This window comes from Penicillium argentinense (genome assembly GCF_028826775.1).
Source record: "Penicillium argentinense strain IBT 30761 chromosome Unknown utg000001l_segment0_segment0, whole genome shotgun sequence".
Classification (NCBI taxonomy): Eukaryota; Fungi; Ascomycota; class Eurotiomycetes; order Eurotiales; family Aspergillaceae; genus Penicillium; species Penicillium argentinense.
Window position 1 is genome coordinate 525,929 of NW_026622660.1, and position 13,990 is coordinate 539,918.

The following is a 13,990-nucleotide window of genomic DNA, read 5'->3' on the forward strand; positions in this document are numbered from 1 at the left end:
GACGCGCGGAAGATCCTGTCTCGTCCGGTGTAGATCAGGATGCTGCTAATCCGGCGAACTCCCCCGAGCAAGCATCGAACTATTATTATGTATGCAACATTGCCCGAGCCGAGCTACATCATCTGATAAGGAGGCCTCTCCATGCATGCGATGGTACTATCTCTGTGGTACACTCTCGACTGTGGTGGTAGTAGAATGCCATTGACGTATATATGTGAACATGCGTCATGCGTCATACGTAGCCTACATTGCACACTCAGGATGGATATACATCTATGGATCTAGTACTTGATCAAATATATATTGTCGAAACATGTCGATGCGTGTCACTGCCCCAACCTTTACTATTGTCTAGAGTACTGCACCTACTAATACTGCACTATTTTCAGCCCTTTTTCTGATTGACAACCCACCCAAGGGCATTCTAGGGCACCTCTAGGGGAGGTACTGGTATAGCTGTGATGTGAATTGTGCAAGACCCGATCTATACGGCTGACTAAGCCATAAATATTTCCAGCGTCAAATCCAACAGGTTCCCCACCAGCCACTCTCGACGTCAGCTTGGATCCTGTGTTGCGCCCCGGCGTCTCCTGGTCAATTGGTCGATCGCCATGGTTTACTACTTCACATCAAACGTGGTCTCTCCGTCCGCGTTTATCTACGTCGGCAAGGACAAGTTCGAGAGTATGCCCCTCCCAATGGGCCCTGCGGGGAACATTCCTAACGGTCTCGCCAGATGAGGATCTGATCAAGTTCGGCTTGGACCAAGACGTTTGGTATGTACACCCCACTGTCATGGGCATCTCATATTGAGGATCATAATGCTAACAGGTTGGTTATGATAGGGTTGGTGGTTTCCCCGTCGAACCTCTTTCGCCGAACGCCCTAACGCCCGCTTTCACAGTTCCACGTTGACAATCTGTCGAGTGCTCATGTTTACGTCCGCCTACGCGAGGGAGAAACATGGGACAATATCGCAGAGCCCTTGCTAGAAGACTGCGCGCAGCTCACCAAGGCAAACTCCATCGAGGGTCAGTAGGACGAATCTGGTCTACAGAACGTACCAGTACCAACGGAGGCTGATGCGATATGGTGCACAGGAAACAAAAAGGACAACATCACCATTATTTATACGCCATGGTCAAATCTGCAAAAGGATGGCTCAATGGCCACTGGCCAAGTCTCCTTCCATAACCCCAAGCTCGTCCGCAAGGTCCTGGTGCGAACTCGCGAGAATCCGATTATCAACCGATTGAACAAGACTCGCGTGGAGAAGTTCCCGGACCTTCGCGCCGAGAAGGAGGAGGCACTGAAAAAGAAGAGACATGACGAGCGCAAGTTTCGCGATCAGCAGAAAGAGAAGGACAAGCTGGAGAAGCGAGAGCGAGAGCAGCTGAAGTGGCAGAAGGAGCACGCATATGATGACATGTTCAGCGAGGAGAATATGTTGGAGAGTAGCAACCAGAACCGGGGCGAAGACTTCCTGGACGATTTTATGTGATCGCGACCTTACCATATACGATGGTGGGTTTATATAAAGACATGAATCCTTGCATTGGAGTTCACTCGGCCCGATTGTTGAAAGGCGAAGGCCTATGAGAATACTCAAAACGATGCAGCGGAGGAGTGCGGGCCAGATCGTTGGCATTGTATCCGTCAAACATCTTTTGATATTTCAATTTCGCGGCTGGTTGTTGGTGCAATAATTTGGAACATCCCCCGGGGTGTATACTGAGTCCTAGTAATAGCACTGTACATGCAAGGGACCAGCCTATTTCTAGACATGGCCAATTGAGCGACAAACAAGAACTCGGAATATTCATTCAAATACAACGCATTCTGATTAAACCACACTCACCAAAACAAGCAAGACTCCGATCAACATTGCTATGGAAATATGCTGTGGATGTGACAGATTAATCATCGCTGCGATCCCGCAGGGCGGAAGGCTCCAGCCGCGCTAGTGGAGGTGTTGACAGCTTCCCTCGTCCATCCCTTCCCCTCCATTTCGACACCCGCCAGCATGCCCGAAGGCAATCCCCCGTCTGCTGTTCAAGGTGCGGAGCATCACCCTTCTAATACTCCTGCTGAGCTGACCCCCGACGCAGGCACGAAGTCGAAGAAGAACAAAAAGAAGGGCGCAAAGGCCAAGGACAACGCCCAACAGCCCGAGGACCAGCGACCCAATACCGCCGAGGCCGGAAATGATGCGACTCATGTGTGTGCTCTACTCCCCGCCCGCCATTGTCCCCTTTGCTGAGCGTTCCAGGACGAGACCGATGCCGCAGACGACGAGGTAGCGAAGCCTCACGACGACGGCGACGGCGACGGCGACGGCGACAACCCCGACACGACCGCCAGCAGTATTCCAAGCCGACCGGCTGATAACCAGCAACTGAGCAGTGATGGAATTACAGAACCCGAAGGCCCCGCATCGAACGGGAACGACGCGGAGCCCAAAGACCGGTTCGACGCCCTGGTGCGGGATCGAGACTCATTACGTGCCGAAGTGACCGATATGCGGAAATCGCTGGAGGAAATCCAATTAAAACACCGGGCGGAGATGGAGGCGCTGCAGCAGAGATTGGACGATACCGAGACAAAGAAGGAGCAGGCAGAAACGCAATTCCAGAAACTTATGGAACGAGTGAATGCAATCAAATCTCAGCTAGGAGAACGACTCAAGGAGGACGAGGTGCGTTGATGCTCTTCGCAGGCCCGCAGGGTTCAACTGCGACTCTTACTGATACAATTTACAGGAAGAATTGGCCCTAGCGCGCTCCCAGATTGAGGAACTGGAAGACGAGAACTCAAACCTCAAGTCCCAGATCGAATCGAAGTCGACGGAATTAGTCTCGCTATCGGAAGAATCTGCCGAGAAGTCAAAAGAAATCGCAACACTGCGCGACCGAACAAACCTGTCACAGCAGAACTGGCTTAAGGAGAAAGATGAGCTGATGGAGCAGGAGTCTTATCTTCAATCCGAGTTCGAGCAAGCGAAGGAGGCCATGCACAACTGGGAAGTCCTTGCCATGGAGGAGCGATCAATCCGCGAGAATCTGGGCGAGAAAGTAGCAGATCTCGAGGAGCAACTGGGTAATCTACGCGACGCTTACGAGAAAGCCGTCAGTGACCGAGACAGCCAACAATCCACGGTTGATGGCCTTCAGCGAGCCCTGCAGGAGATCCAAACGGCTCGGAAGCAAGAACTTCGGGAGCTCGTGGAGAGCTCTGATTCACAGCTCGAGGAGTTGAGACGATCTCTCCGCGAAGCACAACAGCAAGCCACGGACGCAGATAAGAATCTCCAGACAGCACAGGAGGAATTAGAACGAGTTCGACCGTTTGAAAAGGAGGTCAAAGAGAAGAACCTCTTGATTGGAAAGCTTCGACATGAAGCCGTCACACTGAACGACCATCTGACGAAGGCATTGCGTTTCTTGAAGAAGGGAAAGCCTGAAGATAATGTGGATCGGTATGTTCGGCCTGGCTTTTTGAATGCCATACATGATACCGGACGAATTTTTCTAACCCTCATTGTCAAGACATATTGTAACAAACCACCTTCTACATTTCCTTTCACTGGATAGGTCAGACCCGAAGAAATTCCAGATCCTGCAGCTAATTGCAGCTCTTCTGGGTTGGGATGATGGTGAGTTGCTTACCTTGCATGGGACTGACTGTTAATGAAACCGTCGGAAACCGCCTGCTAACTCAGCCATGCAGAGCAACGAGAAAAAGCGGGTCTCGCACGACCAGGTACTTCGAGTATGCCAGGAAAACTGCGTGTGCCCGGGACTCCTCTTCGCACCCCAAGCACGCCGAACCTAGCCACCGAATTTATGGACAACGGGGCATCGAGCAAGGAAACTTTGGCGGAACTGTGGTCAAACTTTCTAGAGCAAGAAGCCGAGGCAGGCAAGCTCAACGCAATGCGACGAGGAAGTCACCCGGGGCCGCAGTCATAGCCGGGTGGATATCATTTTGTTTGTGTATAGAACAACCGATTATATACTAGACATTCCCCCAATAAGATCGGAAGTCACCGCCTTTGTTCTGCCGGACTTTTCGTAAATGTGGGATTCATCTTAACCCTCCACTTTCTCCATGCATTATTTCGTGCCGCGTGCTCTGCCAGCCTTTTTCTCAAGATATCTCGCCAGTGCGGCTCGCTTCGCAAATACTATGGAGTCCAGCGCCGGTATGTACTCGGTGCTGCGCTTCCAGCAGTTGGCACTACCCCTTGCAATGATCCTGACTCCCCTCAGCTCCACAATCACACGACCAAGGTTCAGAATGAGCTGACACACAAATCCAAGTCCAGAAGTTCCGTCCTGTTGTGGTCTCAGGCCCATCAGGCACCGGAAAGAGCACTCTCCTCAAGCGCCTGTTCGCAGAGTACCCTGATACGTTCGGGTTCAGCGTTTCCCGTAAGATACACCCTTTCTGCCTTTCATAGTCTCAAATAGAAAGAAAAGGGAGAAGAAATTGTTAATATGGTGTATTATCTAGACACTACCAGAGCCCCTCGCGCCGGCGAAGAAAACGGACGCGAGTACAACTTCACGACAAAGGAAGCGTTTCTGGATCTTGTCGCACAGAATGGCTTCATTGAGCATGCTCAGTTCGGTGGCAACCACTACGGTACATCTGTCGCTGCTATCAAGACTGTTGCGGAAAAAGAACGAATTTGCATTCTGGACATCGAGATGGAGGTGTGTTCAAGTCTAGACCATTCGCGCTTCGACAAAAGCGGAGTGAGGGATCTATGCATACTGACTGATTGGAAAAACACAGGGTGTCAAGCAGGTGAAGCTGCGTAAGGATCTCAATGCTCGATTTCTTTTTCTGGCACCGCCATCGCTAGAAGAATTGGAGAAGCGTCTGCGGGGTAGAAACACCGAGACGGAGGATAGCCTGCAAAAGAGACTTGCTCAGGCGAAGAACGAGTTGGAGTATTCCAAGCAGCCGGGTGCTCACGATAAGATTGTCGTTAATGATGATCTGGAGAAGGCCTATGGGGAACTGAAGGAGTTCATTGTGGATGGTGGTCGGTTCGGCGCGGCGCAGTAAATATCAGGAACGTGAGAAAGATGGAGAGACTAGAGCTCTCATATAGATATCATCTCTAGCGATACAAGCAAATACTATTAAAGTCAAAGCCTTAGCCCAAGAATAATAAGTTTCTCATGAGGGATAATTAAGGAAACTAAGTACATGGAAAAAAACCAGATAGCTTGAGCGCTGGTTGCCAGACTCTTTTTCCCCGGCCAGACGAATGCTAGGTAATAAAGGAAAAAGCCCCGGTCCCGCAGAGAGAAAATACCGGGGGGATACAGAATGTCGGAGACGAAAACGGGTAGACGCAAAGAAAAGAACAAGGGGATATCTGCAAGGGCCTGCTGGCGTCGAAAGGGACAGTGAGTTTTCGGAGGTGGGAATGAGAACCTTGCCCGAGGGTCTGTTTGCTATCGTTGCGCATCAGGGGGACGCGCACACTTCACCATGGATCGAGGAGACGACCACAATGTCCAGGGTGAGTATTTCCAATTAGTAGCCGTTCATGGCCGCCCGTTGCGAGTTACGGCTGAGCTCCCGGTCCGCAGAGGGACTGATGGGTCGACTGCCACCGGCAGAGTGGCCACCGGCAGCGCTGCTCTCCTTCAGAGCCAGCAGCTGCTTGGCACGGAAGGTCTCGTAGTGGATCTGGCTGGTGGTCTCGACTAGGTCCTGCAGGTGGGTACGGGTCAGGAAGTTGCGCAGGTAGACAAATTCGCAGTGGTTCTCGTCCTCGACGTTGATGACACCCCAGCGATTCTGACGACCGCGGACCTGCTTGCCGTTGACGACAATGGTCTTTTCACTGCCGACCACGGAGAAGGGGATGATTTCCTGTACTGAAGCGTTAGACACAAGGCCAGATAGAATAACGTCGCGGGAGGCGGGAACTTCTGGTTCCTTACCTTAATCTGGGCGTTGATAGAGCGCTCCTCGTCGTCGAGCTCGTCGTTATCATATGGGTACATCTTCAAGTTGTGGAAGGTGAACTCCTCCTTAATGCGCTCCTTAAAGGCCTGGCGCTCCTCAAGAGTCAGAGAGTCAGCCTTGGCGATAACGGGAACAACGTTGACGACATCGGACAGCTTCTTCAGGACAACAATATCGATGGGCTTGAGACTGGAGATGGCACGCAATCACGTTAGCATTCATAGTCATGAAAAAGAGAACTCGAGGATGCTAGGGACACTCACGCATGACCGGAAGGCTGAATGAAGAACAAGCAGCAGTGGATACGGGTATCTTGGATATAACGTTCACGCTGCGCGGTGAGCTCCTTGCGGAGGTATGCCGAGTGTTGGTCCTTGATGTACTTGACGATGGGGTCCCAGCTAGTGCCACGTTAGCTTCGCTCCTGAATCTTTTTATTGAGTTTGTATGGGCTCCTGCGTACCAGCGGTCGTTGTTCACCTGGTCACCGTATCCCGGTGTGTCGACAATGTTCAGACGCAGACGAACGCCGTTCTCCTCGATGACTATTGACTCTTCCGTTAGCCATTGCACCTTGCTTGCAGTCTTCTCGGATTCTCCCATGGGTCACACGGGTCACACGTACTATGCGAAACAGTCTGGATCTCAGTCGTGGAGCGGACGGGCTCATCGGGGGGTAAGGCGACCCTTGGAGTCGATCAGGTGGGATGCGAAGATGGTGTTGACCAGAGTCGACTTGCCCAGGCCGGTTTGACCTAAAAACGCAGGTGTCAGTCATTGTGCTAAGGGGTCACCACAGTCATCGCAAAGAGAAGGAAGAGATCATCTTGAGTCCATACCGACACACATGACATTGAACTGGAAACCACGCTTCAACAGCTTCCGCTCGATCTGGGAAGTGATGCTGTCGAAACCGACATGGCTGTGGGGGAAGACGGTGGGCTGCTGAGCCGAAGCAGCGGAGGTAGCGGCGGCCATTATGGAAGATGAGGGGTTGGAAGGACCAAGGTGTGAGGATTTCCCCGGGTGAAGATTGTTGGAGAGCCCCTTAAGGTCGATTGTTATTTCCTATCGAACTCAGGGGTGGCCCTTACCCGATCAGGTTAGCGCCCTCCAGACGCAAAACCGAGCATCTCCAGTTTCCTCGTCGACCTCCAAGTACCTCTCCGACTTCCGACCTCGACTGCTCGGCGTTCCGACTCGACCTCACGATGGCCTTGCGTCTTTTCGCTCCCGCGATGCCGCGGCTCATCCCCGCCCTTCCATTTACCCTCCCCATCGCTATCACCATCCCGCCGTTGCTCGCCGATCTCTGGGAATCCGTCCTTCGCGCCGTCCCCAAGAAGAAGACCTCGCACATGAAGAAGCGTCACCGTCAAATGGCAGGCAAAGCTCTGAAAGACTTACAGAGCCTTAACAAATGCCCAGGTTGCGGTCAGATCAAGCGCGCTCACCTACTGTGTCCTCACTGTGTTAAAGGTACGTGTGCGGCGACATTGGACTCTGCGAAATCCCTCCCTCTATGAAGTGGGAGCCACAATTCTACTGAGCACAATTCTATTGCGCAAAGCTCTTTTTGATCAATTAATTTCCATAAACTTCCGGGGTTTCAGAAACTAACATTTCATCGCTAGAGATCAAACAGTCGTGGAAATCGGCGCAGACGGCGTGAACAACCAAAAGTGATCCATGAACGAAGCCGAAAGCTTCCCTATAAAATAAAGCCCGACGCGATGGAAACCGCTGTAGAAAATACAGGCGCATCGTGTGTATTTCTAGAATTTGGGATGTGGCTATGATCCACTGCATGGCACCTGGCGTTGGTTTACCTGGCAAAATATGATTCACCTGTGATATATTGTATTTCCAAGAATTGGTCCCAGTGACCTGAATAAATTAAAGCAGATTCAAGTATACATCTGAATTAACACCTGTAAAGCACTTCTCCAAAGGAAAAAAGGAAGGGAGGGAGATTGACCGACTCAGGCGTGCCTTGTCTTGTCGCCAACTGGCGGAGACCCTCCCACTCTCCCCCGGCCAGCGGCGCGAAGGCGGAACTGCAGCTTCGACTTGCTCCGAATGTCCTTGCTCACAACTTCAACACTTGCCACATCCGCAAAAAAAATTCCATAAGACCCAGCATGGTGAGAGCAGATCAGGTACCCTAATCCCCAAAGGAATTGAGCTGACTTTCTGCAGTCGCGACAATATCTGGCGTGGGGCACGGCCGATAATGGTGAGCACTCGTCTCTATTTGCATCTCCAATGGCTCATTCAGTCCTAACAAGATCCAGCGCACCCCGCCGACATCTTTTCTTTGGCAGTGACCAGCAGTCAAGTTCTTTCAGCATCGGGAGCCTCATCCATCCAGGTCCACTCCACCATTGACACTCAATTCCCACTGGTGCAGTCGCTCGAAAGTGCCCACCCACTCGGCTGCCACCACATTGTCACCGATGCCAAGGGTTTCCGTGCCGTGAGCATTGGCTTTGCAGGAGATGTCAAAGCCTGGGCTTGTAGCGACGGCTACTGGTCGGAAGACAAAGCCATCTCAGGTAGCTTCTCTTTCTCTCAATACGATGGCTTCTATTGTGTGCTAATCTCGGTTCCCGCAGCAAACCTCACCGATGTGGATGCATGGGCAATCGCCTTGTCTGAGGATGGGCAGTATTTGGCTGGGGCTGCTCAAGATGGCCATATTCGAGTATGGGATCTGAGTGCGACAGCCACGCAGATTCGAGACCATGAAACTAAAGGGAGCTTTGGCATGTGCATTGATCTGGTTGGTTTTCTCTCCTCTTCTCCTCAAATTATCCGATGAGCTCTACTAACGTCGACAGTCGGCCGATGGCAGATTCATTGCAAGTGGGCATGAGGACGGTGCCGTTTACATGTTCAAGACCGAAGATGGCCGTATGCCGTTCTCTTTGTCCGGTGCGTATTTTGATATGATCCAGCATGAGAAAAAGTTGCACCAAAACTAACCGAATGGAATACAGGTCTGGTGAAATCTGTTCGTGCCGTTGCTTTCTCACCAGGGGGCAAGATCCTGGCTGCTGCTGGAGACGCGAAAGTAATTGTGCTCTACGACACATATTCTGGCATGCAAATTGCCAATTTTTCGGGTCATGCGGCATGGATCATGTCCCTCTCCTGGAGCGACTCTGGAGAGTACCTCCTGAGTAGGTGAGTAGACATTGATTGGGCTCTACCTTTCTTGTTAACTGCTGACAGCTTTATAGCTCCTTCGATGGTAAGGTCAAGGTCTGGTCAATCGACGCTAAGACTTGTGTGGCCACCCACTCCGAGACTGATAGGGCAGTTTGGAGTGCGAAGTGGCTTCCCAAGGCCAATAGGTCAGAAGGATTTGCGGCTGCTGGCGCCAACCGAAGTATCGCATTTTATCGGGAGGCCACGGGAGGTTGAGCTCATGGTGACTATTTTTGATAACATCCTACCGCGTCGTCTACACTACGTCCTTCAAAACTTTGATGACCGCAATGAACACAATTGCCAGTGCCCTGTGCATAGGGTAGAACTCATAAAATTCATTTCAAAAGGATATTCCCAACGCCTGAATTCCACACTCAGTTCATAGCCTCCGCAAATAACTTGCGCATCCGCTTGAGGAAGGCCCCGAAGTCTCGGTCATCATTGACAAGATCGACCTCTCGTTCCAGTGCATCTCGATCTACCTTGGGCCGGGTGTGAAACACTTCGTAATCGCGACTGGCAGTTCCCAATTCAAACCAAGCTTCGGCTTCCCAGTCCTTTTCCAGTAGGTGACTGTAAACAAACTTCAACCGATCTTCTCGACCCGCCCCCTCGATGCGTAAACAAAGATAATCCTGCCAGAAGTCAAGCTCGGGGGAATTAAGTCTTGATTGCGCGTCAAGATGTTTTGCGTGGGCCTTTTGTGCCTCCACCCGCTGATTGATAGCTTTCTGGGTCTCTGCAATCTGCTGCTTGAGGCGGTCGCGTTTGGCAAGTCGCGAGTCACGCTCTCCTGTGATGGAGTTGATTGCACTGTGCATTTCAGCCGCCTCGGCGGCTTCCTTCTGAAGGGTTTGCTCGTGTGTCTGGGTTTTCAGGGTGATAATTTCGATATCTCGCTGTCGCATCCGTTCATCCTCTGTAGATTGTGTTGTGGTGAGTTAGGGGATCAGGAGACGGAAAACAACACAACAACAGGAATTTGTCATACCCTGCAATTCGGCGAGGTTGATGTGGAACTGATTGCGCTCCTCGAGAACTTGCTTGCGGCCACGCTCTATGAAAGCATCGAACTTTGCCGTGAACTGCGCCATGCGATTGCGCAAATCATCGAAACCGAAGTTGATGCTGGGCAACGAGTCTGCCACTGAAGGCGCATCTGCGGAGGCCAGGGGCGGGCGCATGCCACTCGTGGAGAGCGATGGATCGAATGTTGAAGATGCCATAGTACAGATCACTATAGTATAGATTTATTGGGTTTTGGTGAGGGCCAGGGTTGTCACTCTTGCGATGGGTTGGAAAGGACGTTTGACGGGCGGGGATCGTCCACTGTTTTGGGTTGCGCCGCAACGGGAGGGCTTATCGATAAGCCCTCCAAAAAATTGGAGCTCGCTTGGCGGCATCCATCTTTCGACCTCGAAACCTCTGGAGCAACTTCTCGACTTGACGTGCTTGACTTCATCTTCGCAGTCGTCGCCCTGCGCTCAGTGACCCCGGATTCAGCTCATCATCGACATGTCCTGGCTGGGTCTTGCGCAGATCGCGAAGCGCAAAACAAGATCCCATGGATGAACATCGCACCGTTGCTCTACACTATGGGCACGTGGGGAGAGCCACCTATTTACCAGAGACGCGGTCCTGGACCTTTACTCGCCAATTCAGACAGCCTCCGCTACTCGTCGATACTGGGAACACACGAACAACGGTACTCTCGCCTGTGAAACCAGCTCAACCACAACAGCACATCAACCCTCGTCTAGCCTCAGAACATAACCTAATCCCCAAAACGCTCCCTGAGTTTGCAGCAAACTGGTCCTCGCTCTGGAATGATACGCTTTCGAGAACAATCACAAATACCGCTGAGCGTTACGACCCACTGGTCTCTACACTCCTTGCTTTGGGAGAAGCGAAAATTACAGACCAAGCGTCGCGCATTCGCATGGAAGTTGTCGCAGCAGTGACCGGAGAGTGCGGGAACACAATTTCATTTCGAACCCTGGGAAAACATGTTGACACGCTAGATCAGGATGTATCTCCATTGATCGTTCCTTCCATTGCTGATGATTCCATTGGTGATGAGGAAGTCACTGAATGGTCGAGACACGGGGCTCCTATTCAACAGATCTGCTTTTCACGATCACTGGAGAAGTCTTGTTGGATGGCTGCCCGTCTACCTCAATCAACTGTGATTTTCCGCCCCCGCTATTATCGACGTACAACACATCCGGTGTACATGCCAGAGGATGATCTTGCAACATGCGCTGCAAAGCCGCGAAATTCTACCCTGGACCCAAACCCAGTGGTGGAGATACTAATCACACATACCGGCAATTTACCGCATGCCGACGTGACATTCAACCCTTGGTATCCTCGTCAATTCGCCATTATCGACATCCAGGGGAACTGGAGTACGTGGGAAGTTTATGAAAGTCCAAGCTGGCCTGCCCGCTGTCTCAAGAGAGGATCGTTGCCATGGATGGACGGCTCCCATAAAACTCAAACCCCAGATGGTCCTCGCTACGATGGCTGGGCATCTATTGAGTGGATTGCAGACTATTCGACCATAGTGGTATCCGACCGGCGCCATGTTATGCTTTATAGTATTGGGGGGAAACAGATCCGATCCACTTCAGTTGAATTGGACTTGTTTAAGAAATCAGAGTGGGTTCTTGATGTGCAGAGAAGCCCTCAGAACCTATCCCACTTCTTTGTTCTCACAACCACCCGCCTATTCTGGTTCGACCTCGCAACGGCGCCTTTCAACGAGACGGGAGTGCGGCCACCATTGTTCCCCCGTTTGACCTGGCGTCATTTCCGGGATCCCGAGGACACAACGTTGCGCTTCAGCGATCTGCAAATGAATGGCAGTACGTCCTTCATCCCCTCATTTACCTCATTACATTATGCTGTGATTACTAACGAAAGCAGATCTGTATCTTATCCTTTACTCTCGTCTTTCCTCCATTGTACAGATTTTTCAAGCTCCTTCTCTCGATGAAGAGACAAATACTTTTTCCATTCCCGACGTCGTCCGACTCGATGTTCCATCTGCTGCAGGAACTTCTCCTCTCGGAGCGAGCTCACGTTACTCGACATTCGTTTTTCGGCAAGTCAACTATATGGTTGCTCCGGTGCAAAGCCCGGAAGTCGCAAAGTACAGGAACGACTTAACTCTCGTTAAGGTATTCTGGACCGATACGTCGTCGTCTTCGGCTGTCCACGAAGCATTATTCAGGGGTCCAAACATCAAAGCAGACAAGTATGACGTGACTTACCTCCCAGTTCGCGAAGGCAATTTCCTGTGCCTGAGGTCGATGGTGCACCCTCATCGTATGCCCAAAAGTGAGGTTGAAGGCGATGATTTCGTGGTTGGTGACTGGGATGAGTCTACACACGCTCCCCCGCGTACCGGAAACTGGCAGCGCGGCGCAGTCTGGCGCAATAGCCACGCAGGTGCCGATGACCAGTTCCAAAGGACCATGGACTGGAGACCTCTCTATGACATTGTACTGGTACGTTTAAATGGCGATGCAAACCAGGGTGCATCTAAAGAGATTCAACCTCGAAATACTCTCAGCAGAATGGTTGAAGAGCTTGCCAACAAGACACTCAAGACACTTGCAGACTGGTACGTGAGTGAGACAATGTGAGTTCATTCGCTATGGCCTGTGGCCCTTCTCATTTTGATCAGTCAAAGCTAATATGCTACGCCCAGGGTTGAGCTGTGTACAGCTCGATCTGTACTGGATGATATCGACGAGGGGGCTCAGGATCTCGCGCGGCTGGTTTCTACCGCTTTGCCCAAGTCTCCGGATCCCAAGGCCGAATATCGGTTCATGATTCTACCTCTTCATTTCTCTAAGCTGTTCCATGGCATGCCCATCATCCAACCAGGGAGACATTCGGATATGGATTACTTGGGAATCTATGAGCAGCTAGTTGCAGACTGGGTGACTAGTCTTCCCCATGGTCCGGATGGCATACACAGCCAAACCCGTGTGTTCAAAGAGAAAATGATTCGTGGAATTGCGCTCGATCTCTTTTTGGCACGCCTTGTCCGAATTTCAAACACGCCTGGTGTTGGGAATCTGCCCCAGGCCACTGAATTGCTGGCTCAGGATCAATTGGCACCGACGCCCGCCACCTTATCGCAAGACACCGTGACCTCATTGCTGTCCTCGCAGCCTCCTAGCAGTCAAATCGCACCCAACCAGAGAACGCCGACACCGCAGAGCCGCTCTCGGGCATCTTCAGCTGGGACATCGGACGACAAACCCTACAGCAGCCTCGCAGCGTTCACAACGTTTCAAGAGCAACGCCCGCTGCCCCGGAAAGTAGCCAATCTACTCTCCGAATGGCAGCCTGGTGTTGACCCGTCGACCTACGAATGGCAGAAGACATCGGAGATGCTGGAGAACGAGGAATTCAAACGGGCTTCACGCTCCGCCACGCCTAGTCAGCGATTGCGTCGGAAACGATCACGCTCCCAGTCAGTCGCTGGTTCACAAGCCTTAGGCCTGTCCCCGGCCCCCGCTGCGCCTATACTCCGGACATGGGGCAGTCAGCCCGATAATGCGCCTTCACTGCCGTTTACCAGCAGTCAGCCGACAGTGGACGAAACACCCATGACCCAGGCTGAGCGGGGCCAGTTTGGTGCGCGCGAGGGCAGCAAGGCCCTGAAGGCAAAAAAGAAGCGGCGAGCAGCCGGGTTTTAGTGTAGAGCCCGAGGATCAAGGATCGCGCTTAGCATTCCCAATATGGATTGTCCCAGTGTTATCAACATCGGCAT

General features: G+C 51.9%; 7 protein-coding genes across 7 annotated transcripts; 5 read left to right on the plus strand and 2 right to left on the minus strand.

The window, feature by feature from the left end:
- Nucleotides 1–611: 611 nt before the first annotated feature.
- N7532_000149 (uncharacterized protein) lies at nucleotides 612–1,501 on the plus strand (the record flags this gene model as incomplete). The annotated part of the gene is made up of 5 exons (XM_056612653.1): nucleotides 612–684; nucleotides 737–776; nucleotides 832–853; nucleotides 905–1,031; nucleotides 1,101–1,501. 5 exons carry the CDS (start codon nucleotides 612–614, stop codon nucleotides 1,499–1,501), a joined length of 663 nt encoding a protein of 220 aa, XP_056479877.1.
- Nucleotides 1,502–2,023: 522 nt separating this feature from the next.
- N7532_000150 (putative Golgi matrix protein) lies at nucleotides 2,024–3,968 on the plus strand (the record flags this gene model as incomplete). Its single annotated transcript, XM_056612654.1, has 5 exons — nucleotides 2,024–2,218; nucleotides 2,270–2,695; nucleotides 2,760–3,475; nucleotides 3,546–3,652; nucleotides 3,727–3,968. The coding sequence occupies 5 exons, from the start codon at nucleotides 2,024–2,026 to the stop codon at nucleotides 3,966–3,968; spliced, it is 1,686 nt and encodes a 561-aa protein (XP_056479878.1).
- Nucleotides 3,969–4,107: 139 nt separating this feature from the next.
- N7532_000151 (guanylate kinase) lies at nucleotides 4,108–5,073 on the plus strand (the record flags this gene model as incomplete). Its single annotated transcript, XM_056612655.1, has 4 exons — nucleotides 4,108–4,201; nucleotides 4,320–4,430; nucleotides 4,513–4,715; nucleotides 4,798–5,073. The coding sequence occupies 4 exons, from the start codon at nucleotides 4,108–4,110 to the stop codon at nucleotides 5,071–5,073; spliced, it is 684 nt and encodes a 227-aa protein (XP_056479879.1).
- Nucleotides 5,074–5,550: 477 nt separating this feature from the next.
- aspD (septin aspD) lies at nucleotides 5,551–6,966 on the minus strand (the record flags this gene model as incomplete). Its single annotated transcript, XM_056612656.1, has 6 exons — nucleotides 5,551–5,892; nucleotides 5,964–6,177; nucleotides 6,252–6,389; nucleotides 6,452–6,584; nucleotides 6,675–6,743; nucleotides 6,828–6,966. 6 exons carry the CDS (start codon nucleotides 6,964–6,966, stop codon nucleotides 5,551–5,553), a joined length of 1,035 nt encoding a protein of 344 aa, XP_056479880.1.
- Nucleotides 6,967–7,199: 233 nt separating this feature from the next.
- On the plus strand, nucleotides 7,200–9,414 carry N7532_000153 (SKI complex subunit WD repeat protein SKI8; the record flags this gene model as incomplete). Its single annotated transcript, XM_056612657.1, has 9 exons — nucleotides 7,200–7,467; nucleotides 7,623–7,656; nucleotides 7,928–8,132; nucleotides 8,188–8,224; nucleotides 8,283–8,543; nucleotides 8,604–8,770; nucleotides 8,829–8,922; nucleotides 8,988–9,174; nucleotides 9,231–9,414. The coding sequence occupies 9 exons, from the start codon at nucleotides 7,200–7,202 to the stop codon at nucleotides 9,412–9,414; spliced, it is 1,437 nt and encodes a 478-aa protein (XP_056479881.1).
- Nucleotides 9,415–9,575: 161 nt separating this feature from the next.
- Nucleotides 9,576–10,427, minus strand: N7532_000154 (kinetochore Spc25 family protein; the record flags this gene model as incomplete). Its single annotated transcript, XM_056612658.1, has 2 exons — nucleotides 9,576–10,120; nucleotides 10,193–10,427. 2 exons carry the CDS (start codon nucleotides 10,425–10,427, stop codon nucleotides 9,576–9,578), a joined length of 780 nt encoding a protein of 259 aa, XP_056479882.1.
- A 338-nt stretch (nucleotides 10,428–10,765) lies between these two features.
- Nucleotides 10,766–13,916, plus strand: N7532_000155 (uncharacterized protein; the record flags this gene model as incomplete). Its single annotated transcript, XM_056612659.1, has 3 exons — nucleotides 10,766–12,068; nucleotides 12,130–12,847; nucleotides 12,917–13,916. The coding sequence occupies 3 exons, from the start codon at nucleotides 10,766–10,768 to the stop codon at nucleotides 13,914–13,916; spliced, it is 3,021 nt and encodes a 1,006-aa protein (XP_056479883.1).
- Between the last annotated feature and the right edge of the window lie 74 nt (nucleotides 13,917–13,990).